This window comes from Triplophysa dalaica, chromosome 19, assembly GCF_015846415.1.
Source record: "Triplophysa dalaica isolate WHDGS20190420 chromosome 19, ASM1584641v1, whole genome shotgun sequence".
Taxonomy (NCBI): Eukaryota; Metazoa; Chordata; class Actinopteri; order Cypriniformes; family Nemacheilidae; genus Triplophysa; species Triplophysa dalaica.
Genome location: NC_079560.1, coordinates 3,075,947 through 3,086,123, shown reverse-complemented (window position 1 = coordinate 3,086,123; position 10,177 = coordinate 3,075,947). Strand labels below are relative to the sequence as shown.

The 10,177-nt window shown below is 38.8% G+C and overlaps 1 protein-coding gene across 1 annotated transcript in view; it reads left to right on the top strand.

The window, feature by feature from the left end:
• Nucleotides 1-448: 448 nt before the first annotated feature.
• Nucleotides 449-10,177, top strand: part of LOC130408423 (formin-binding protein 1) — a 54,880-nt gene continuing 45,151 nt past the window's right edge. Inside the window, exon 1 of the mRNA XM_056731936.1 lies at nt 449-734. Within this exon, the coding sequence (XP_056587914.1) occupies nt 711-734 (24 nt within the window). The 5' untranslated portion in view covers nt 449-710. The remainder of the gene's footprint in view (nt 735-10,177) is intronic.

The following is a 10,177-nucleotide window of genomic DNA, read 5'->3' as shown; positions in this document are numbered from 1 at the left end:
TTTAGCCTGCCTACTTAATCTTAAAAGTATTGCCATGACACTGATAAATTGCTACATATTTCCCTTCAACGTCTTAATATATCGATGTTATACTTTTCTATAGTAAATAAACACAAGTTGTATACAGAATATTGAGTTATTGATGAGTGAACTCTGGCAAATCCTTTGAAAAAAAGTTTATCTTCAAATTATGTTCACACCGAAACCAAGCCCATGCAATACAAAAGTTTTGTTAAATAAGATCTCTAATTGTTTGTGAACAGTCCTGCCATCTGTACAGCGAGAGCATTATCATCGATTATATTTTCCAGATCCAGTGCTTGCGCGCTCCCGCCCGTGCAGCTGTCAGCCGGGCACTGAGGCGCGTGCCCCAGCTCTGCGTCTGTCCAAACGAGTGCGCGCATATGTGTGCGTTTATATGAACATCATGTTACTGTGGTTTAATCTATGTCAAAAAGCGTGTAAATTGTAGCTTTTAAGGCGGTTACACTCTCTATCTCTCACACACACACACACATATATCAGGAAGAGAGAGAGAGAGAGAGAGAGAGAGAGAGAGAGGCAGTACTCAAGAGCCCCGGGAGAACACACACCCACCCCCCACGCAAACACAGAAGCACAGAACCGAGAGTCATTCTCCGTTCCGCTGCCGTGGTCTGGAGTCCAAACGCGTCCGTGCGCACGAGTCGTGGATTATTACGCGGGGAACCATGAGCTGGGGAACCGACCTATGGGTGAGTTTCTGTCGCGATAACGGAACCGTGGACTCCTTGCGATCGCGTGTGCATAATATAGCTTTATTTAACGCGTCATCTAATTAAACGCTTAATGTTTTTGTGTACTAGATCTAATACTAATATATAGCTATATCCATATTCTATAGCTGTAGGAATTTTGTACACTGTATTTTATATAAAGCTGTGTCGTTATTTAACAGTGTCACATAGAACTGTTACTGTATCTAAACTGTAGCTTTAGGTGATATGTACTGCTATCTAGTTATATGTGAATATAGATTTAGGAAAAATGCATACAGCAATATATAGCCATATATTAACATGATACATGCATTGCATTATGCGCAGTTAGGATTAATTTATGCATTTGTTGTGCATTCCATGTATCATAATAGTATAGCAATATTTTGTAGACTATACGTGAAAGGTGTAGAACGAAAGTTTCGGCGATGTTCATGTGGTGTGTTGAATATTTGCGATGTTACATTGTTACAGATGTTCATTGTTACACAGGGGTTGTTTGTGCATGTTGGGTATAACCCATCTTGGCCCCACTGTTGAGATTCAACCTGCTGCTCTGGTCTCTCTGCAGTTACTCTGGTGTCTTTGCTGTACCTCTGTGTATTTTTAGTCTGGGTTTTGGTGATCAGAGGAATGTCAAACACGCTGCCCGTCTTGTGTGTTGTGTGGCATCATGCATTTTTTTTGCACAAGAATGCAGCATTTGTAACAAATCTTGATGATATACAAGGTTATGTCTGAAGCATTTCAGGGCCCGATGTGAATTCTCAAACTGTCAAAATGTGATGCTGAGACGTAGGGCAATGAGTTGAAGAGTGTGTATTATATGGCACTTTTCTCCTTTGGACTGAACATTTGCAGTGGTTTAGCGTTTTTATTGGTACACAAATACATTTTAATTGAATTGTAAGGATTTAGATGGGCACAATAGAGATGTTTTTTGTGAGACTCAGGCCAAAAGGCCCCCTGATGCTGGGGGTCTGATTGATCGCCAACTGAAGCCTCACACTGTTTGTATTGATTTGGTTTTATAGACTTCATGACAGTAGCTCAGTGACCTGACCCCTGCCTTTGCCGGGAAATCAGATTTTTACATTCAAGACAATTTTGTAACAATGTATCCTTATTTAAAACTTTAATGATGCTATCCGTGAATACAGGTTATTAGTTACAGAAATATGGACAACTTGTTCGTCTAAAGCCTCATTTTATTTTCGAGTTCATTTTCGACTTTGGTGGTCAGACCGTTACATGCTGGAAATTGCGGCGGTTTATTATCTGACTAAAGCTTGACTCACACATTCACAAAGCGCGCGCACACACACACAGACGTACGTATACACTGATAACTGGGATAACAAAATCATGCCTCACAAACATACACTGCCGTGTTAAGGATACCTAAACCAACATACACACAACATTTAAACGTGACACATACTCAAGAATTCTCTCACAGACAGACTCCCTAACTTGTATCTCTCTTTCTGTGTTTCCTTTCAAAATACTTTTTGTGTCTAGAAAACGAAAACTATTTGATCAGACAACCTGTAAATGGTGCACTTCGCAGGAAGTGAGATTAGACGATGTGTGAAGTTACTGTGCCTATTGTTGTGAATGAGAAACTAGCATACTTCTATATCTATCTACCATATACTATGTATACTGTGCACAGTATGCATGGAATACGTACATTAGCCAATTGCATTGTAGATAAAAGCCCACGGCTCAGAGTATTGTATCCCACAATGCAATGCACTCAGCTTGACTTTCCATTTTTAATGGGATGACTGTTTTATGCATGTGGCGTTAGCTGATTGAATCACGGTTTGAATGTATTAGAAGAATTAATATCAATACTATTCTTTACTCATAATTTGATCAACTGCCTATTAATTAAACCACTATGTAGTATACAGTGTGCAGTGTTGTTGAGATAGTAGGCTATGACAGTGAACTTTCTCTTTTCGCTTTTATAAAACAGGAATCTAATGAGATTTTATCATATGAACAACTTGCGGTTTCCTTTTTATTTCCTGATACGTCCTCCCTCATTTATCTCATTCTTTGCTTCTCTTTCTTCACTCTTTAGTCTAAATGACTCCTGCTGGGCTTCAGCTACACAGGTTCTTTGTGGGAGAATCAGATCAAATGATTCATCCCTGCTGATTCACTCTTGATCATTGATCATCATTCAATCCCTCCTGTGATTCAGAGTTTCATCCCTGCTGGTCACGAGCGTTGACTCGTTGGATCAGCAGGGAATCGATTCTTACCGGAGGACAGTGAAAGAGTAGCAGAAATGCTATCGTTCAACCAGTTACAAAAGCTGGGATGCCATTGGCTACCTGAAAAATATGCAGAAATGTCATTAGCATTCTTCCGTTCATTAAAAGAGTTGCATTAACATTTTGGTGTTTGGTAGATGCTCGTTTTTTAAAGGGGCCATATGACACACCTAAGACAAGTAGGTCTGGGTGAGCATTCGCAATCAGATAGAATGTATCTTTTGATCTGACACTTTAATCTTTGAAATTTTATGGGTCTAATACATACATGGGCAACTTATAATACACCAAACACACAGAAAAACACATAATCACGCCATATGACCCCTTTAACGCCAAAGCGACTTCCAGTGGATTTGGCTGCAAATGCAATACCACAGAACTTTTTGAGTTTGTCTATCAGTGTTGCATGTCTTATGTTTTCATGCTCAAGTGCGGTGTGACAAAACTAGTTCACCGTTGACCACAAAGCACACAAATGCATGCCATATATTTGTCTGTGCACCACAAAGTATATTTATATAGTGCTTCACAGTTCCGGTCTTAGTTTTTATTTAAGACAACTAATTCAAACGTGATCTATCCATGCATCTCTCTCTCTCTCTCTCTCTCTCTCTCTCGTCCTTGAGTGCCCTGTTGCATTGGCTCTAATGAAGAAAGGTTCTACTGTATCTCCATCCTACTTTATAATCCCCGTGGGTGTGTGTATGTGTGATATATGGTAAATCCGCAATCTCTTCAGTGCATGGAGAATGATTAGCGTGTGGTTAAATCCTGTGAGGGGGAGGGGCTTGTCATGTGAGGAGAGACAGGCATGTTAAAGGGAAAGATAGATATGTTGATTCTTAAGACTCCGTGTGTGCGTTCGTGTGTAGTGGGAAGGTGAGCGCTGGTGCAGTCATGTTTTACCAGTGATGTCATACCTTTCGTCCTGCTGCCTGCAACTAATTACACACTGTCCATTCTCGTTCCCGTCTGAACGCTGATGGGAGCGAGACTAAATCCTCTTGAGGACATGAATTTTCACGGATAGCATCATGTGAGATTAATTGAGGGTTGTTATTGAAGGTCTTAGATGTGTTATAGTGTGGGCATAAACAACCCGCGTTACAGTGACCCGCACAAAGCTCTTAAGTCACACTTAGAAGTGAAGGAATAATATTGCATTAGAAAACGTTAGATATAGTGTCATCTACAAGCAAATTCATCTAGTTTAGCTATTTTTGATTCGTTGCCGTTTCTGAAGACATTTGGTCAAAAGGAGATTTTTAGTGGATGTATGAGATCAGGTTCACCTCATGATCACACCGGTGTAGAGTCCACAAGACCCCACATATGTAGTTCATTACATTTACTGCCGACATGTTCCGGGAATATATGACCATAAAATGTCTGCATACTTTTTGTCTTCATTTCAGTGTATGTGTTGTGGGATCACTGAATAAGGGTTTTCCTGGCTCAAATGAGGCGGAGCCATCCTGATCTTGTACACAAACACACACGTAGGCCTACTGTACCTTTAAGTGGCTTAACCAAAGTGACTTTGACCCATTAAAAGTTCAAATAAGTAGATGATGAATGAAGATTATTATTCAAGACAATTATTCAACCAAACTGATTCTCTTTAATCAAATAAAGTTTTTTTTTAATCATTTTCAACTAACTTTTCAGCCCACAATAGCCAACTGAATTAACCAGTCTTACTAAATGAGCAAAGCTCGTTCACATCGTGCATTCCCTGTGGTTCCCTTTAAATGATTCAATGATCTATTATGTTCGCAAACGACTGAAAAATTCAATAGTTTAAATGATTCAGTTCATGAATCATTTGAGTGGGAGTCGTTCTGAAAGTAATGTGCATTCATACTGGCCAATACGCTGTAGAACCAAACTGCAGAACTAAATACATAACAATGTCATGTTAATTTAAGAAATTTTATGAAATTAAACGTTCTTGGATGCAAAACAAACAGCCGTCAAACACAGCTAGCTCTTGTTCTGCAACTCTTTAGCGCCTCAGTGTGCTTACAACGAAACAGCGCCGCCGCTGTGGCGTAAAGCAGCAACTGCACTTACAAATGCACAGTCGGAGGCGTCCCGACATTTGATGGACATTGCCCATATACATCTAATGTTTTATCTACAGCTAATTATAAAGACTTGACACATTTAAGATGATTGATATTATATTATTATTAAGTTTTGTTGATCATTTCTGAAGATTTGTCTTTAAAGGGACAGTTCGCCCAAATATGAAAATTCTGTCATCATATACTCACCCTCCTGTCATTTTGAACCTGTATGACATTTTTTCTGCAGAACATAAATTAAGATGTCTTGAGAATGTTGGTAACCGAAGAACGACTTCTATTAGATATACATGAAACCAGTGCAAGTAAATGGATCCAATTTTCATTTTTGGGTGAACTGTGCCGTTAAAGGTTGAATAGATACACACATACATATTTTCACTGCACAGTGTCATTACTCTGTGGTGAGCTGTCGCGGAAGGAAGTGGCATGGCAGGAAGTGAGGTTGTACATCCTCATATAAGGTACCATCATATGAAGTTGTGCCTCAGCTGTTCTCTGTGAAGTGGTAAGAGGCACTGACTGACTCACAGTCTTTCACAACACTGGAACAATAACTACAAAACTCAACTGCAAAACATAATGACTGTTTCAGCACTGTAAATGTGAGTTATGTGTAGATCTTTGGCACCAATCGATGACATCATCTCCTGAGTAAATACTGTGGCACTTTCTGATGACATCAGCCACGAGGAATGCTTAGGTGCTCTGTTATTTAGCACGAGATTGTCTGTCTGTTTCACGATTATTATGAGAAATAAAGGAAGCGTCTACTATCTGGTTTTAAATCACAAAATAGAAAGCTTGAGTACATGTAAACCCACCGGTTATTTAAAGCGTTTATGTTTCTTTGGCTCATTAAGTTTTATTTTAAGCGTTTTGCTTTTTTTTTAGTGTTGGGTCTTTTAGGGTTTATGATACAAACATAATACAAATCCCAGAAACACTGCTTTCATTTTCAGACAAAGCTCTTGAGTATTAAAACAAGTGCTTTGTGGCTTTCTAGAGCAAGGGTTGTGAGTGTGGAAGCTCACAAATGCATCTATTCACACAGATGAAGTCAAATATGGCAAAACATGTGATTGTTTCAGGGAGGGAAACAAAGAGAGAGAGAGAGAGAGAGAGAAGCGCATTTCATAACTGCAGCTAGTTTCAGAACCCTCTGATTCCGTGTGAGAGGGCTTTAGGCCTGAGTAATCATTTTATATTATTTGTATGTATAGAAAAACAAATCAATCTTAATTATCAATGTTTTCCTGTCATAAATTTAGTTAAATAACAGGATGACACTTTAGACATCCTAGATTCATAACAGCTGTGGTGTTTTCTGGGGTCTTTAGCATTTTGTTATGCTGTTAGCAAGATGTTCCTGGTGCTTGACAAGCGGCATGATTTGCAACGTCAGTGAAGGATGAGCAATGTGTCAAAGTGTGATTCTCAAGGTCAGAGGTCCCCAAACTGCCAAACTGAAAACAAGATGAACGTCTTGCGTATTCAATTCTGAAGTCAGTAATTTTCCCCGTACAAAACCATGAGGAACTTCCTTACACACCTATTGTATGAACAGTCAGACATTAGAATGACATCTACAAAGATCATATAAAGTATGAGCATTCTGCATGACAGTAATGTTACGAAGGTGTAGCTACCTTAAAGGGACATTCACCCAAATATTAAAATCCTTACTTCTAATATTTACTCACCCTCAAATTGTTCCAAAACTGTACACAGTTTTTTGTTCTGTTGAACACAAAATAAGATATTTTGAAGAATATTGGAAACTAAACCGGTCTGGGTCACTTTTGACTACCATAGTCATTTTTCCCCTACTTTGAAAGTCTACAGTGCCCCAGAACTGTTTGGATACAAATTATTTTCTAAAACAAAATTTAAAGAGCCGTAAGTAAATGATGACAGAATTTTCTTTTTTTGGGTGAACTGTCCCCTTAAACATGCAAAACCTGTTTTCATTTGTCTAAAAATGCCCCTTTTTTGGTAAAGTCAGCTAGTTTATTACAATTATTTAATATCCTTGTGTATAGTTTTCTTTTTGAAATTTTATTTTTTATGAAAAAGAATTTTTCGTCTCTATTATTTTTGACACCCATGACCTTAAAAGCAAATCACACAAATCTTTTTTTTTTTGTATTTTGTTGGTGACTTGCCATATACTTCTATATACAGACCTCATATTTTCTATCCCCAAACCTTAACAGAAACATTTTTACATTTCCAAATATGCAATATCTATTTATTCTGTTTAATAAAGAGTTTCCCTCTTGTGGGCGGCTAGCTGGTCCCCACAATTTTGTCGGATCTCAGGTGTAGTAATGTAGATAACAAACATTAATCTCTGTTCTGCACTGAAACGGGAAACAAAACAATGAAACCCATTAATGGCCTAAACTGTAACCTTTTCATTTACCTTTGTGAATTTCACTTCTATTTGTGTGTGTTTGTGTGTGTGTGTGTGTGTGTGTGTGTTTCCATTCGCATTTGTGTGTCAAGCTCAGTATTGTTGGAATATGACAAGATGAATTCTCACACACACAACTCTCACAGTCGCTGGCCAACATTTCTACACACATAATACGGTCTCAGCTGTCCTGCTCGGGCGTGGCTACTGTTACGGCAGCAGTTAGCGGTACACGGGTGAACTTGTCAGAGAGTCATGGACGTTATTAAAGGGGAAACGCTGTTAAAGGTCCAGCAGTTGAGGGTAAGACCACATCCCATTGCAGTCTTCTGAGATCAGTGAGATCAATAATTATTCTTATCAGATGGTCTGTTATCAGAATGCTTTATTTTATTGTAAGTGGAGAAGCCAAAAACTGTTGCCCGATTGATATTCAGACTTAATGCTTGAAATAATAAGTACGTGTTTGTTGTGGTGGTGTTTAAAGTGGAAAGCAATAAAGCCCAGAGATAAAGTTCTTCTTTTGAAGAAGAAAACTTTCATGTAGGAGAATTGATGGTGTTCAAGGATCAGATGTTTCTCCTAAAATTGGTTTGGAGAATGGAAATGAACAAATGTGCTAATTGTTCAAATACATGAAGAATATGGATGTGTGAATGAATGTGAATTGTATAGATATAATAATCTGGATTGGGGAAAATTTGATGAGAAATGAGATCTGCAATAATAATGACTTTTCTCACATTCATGAGATTTCTGAATCGTTTTCTAAAAAAAGGAGAAATATCTGAGATGCAGGAGATACAAGTTTTGCGTGATTTTCGTTCTTAGGGGTCTGTTTTTTTGGTTGTTGGTTAGGTTTATCTAGAAATTAAATGTCTTTGTAGGTACATTGACCAGGCAGACACACATAATGTAACGTGAAACTTGGAGAAAGTGATAAAGATGTGGTGAAATGGTCTGGTAGTGAAATTGTAGCCACATGCCGTTTTTGTGAGACAGCTACCAGACTAATAAAACACACGCACACACACACTTGCATTTGGAGGTTAAATGTGTCCCGTATGCTGGACCTTTGAATCATCTGGATGTTTGGTTTCCACCGAGCTGAGGCGATTGTTCCTCAAGCCGAAAGATAAAAAGATTCCATGCGGCTTCGGTACGACCTGCAAATAGACAGAAAGTCTGGGTCGGGTCTTCCCCTTCCATAAAAGCACACACACCCGAGCCCAACCCAGACTACTGGCCTCTGGAATGACACACACACACACCGGCCTGCTGCTGGGGTCGTGTTTTGCCCTGTAACTGGAGCCAATGTGTTTCCTGCTGTGTGTGTGTGAATGTGTGTGTGTCGCAGAATGATGAGAGAAGTTTGCTCGCTCAATCTAGAGCTGTATGAGTGTGTTTCTGGGGGTGCGGAAGTCGTTTTGATAGCATAGGAGAAAATTTACAGTTGAAAAGTGTGAAACAACCAAACGTTTCCCATAATGCATTGCAAAGTTGTGCTAGAAGAATAAGCGAGAGTAAGGGGTCGTGGGGGTTTTATTGCTCAGATGTTGCTCTTTTATAGCTCCGGAGATTTGATGGTGTTTTTTGTTGTTTCATTTATGAATCATCAACTTAATCTCAGATGCTTCTTCTAAAATTTCTTAAGAGAAACACAAATTGAAATAAATGAAGCAGTTGTTCAAATCCATGAATGTAGATTGTAGAGATAAAACTGCGTGAATTTGATGAGAAATGTTTGAGTTCATATTGAGATCTTCAATAATATTGAGTATCGATCAATGCAGACTTGACCAATCTGAGCTCAGTTTGCGACATCTCAAGCAAAAGTTTCCATTCGCTCTCCATTTAATATCATTGAGAGTACAAAAAGGACAGAATGTTTATTTTTGGGAGTTTAAGTGTAAATGCAATCTCATTCTATGTTTTACCTTTTGAATATGGTCAATATTTTACTGTGATCAGCTCAGGTTCTGATTTGTTTTGCTTATTTTTATTCGAAAGTCATTCAACGACTTGTTTGTCCGACTTGTTTTTTTACAGGACAAACGGGTAGTTTTATAAAGTTTAACTTCCTCTAACTTCTCTGTGTGTGTTTGTGTTTCAGAGCACAGATAAAATCTGTTTACCAGCTGAAATATCTTTGCACTGGCACCTCTTGAATGTGTGTATTCTGTGTTCAAATTAGAGACGAGACAAATGACCGTCTTTTACATCTGACTTGTGCAAGCCTCTAATATAACCTCGCCAGTTTGACTCCCATAAAGAACATTTACTCGAGCATGTGTCAGTATGACAGTTTTTGACACTTGTCTGGAATGGGCACGCTTCTCAAAATAGTCATTTAAAGTGTTGTCCGATACCATAGTATTTATGGCTAATACCATATTTTACACGGTACCACTATGGTACTTCACAGCTAAATCAGCTCACACACACAGATGCCATCTCATAGGAAGTGTGTGTGTGTTTGAATACCAGATTGTGAAACACAGTTATCTGTACTGTGTGTGTAACGCTCGAAAATCCTCTAGTGCTTCCTTCTTCCTCTGCCGTTGCCCAGCGACCCCAGAGGTTGCCAAATAAATACAGTGCGCTGCGCACGATTTTCCTTATATA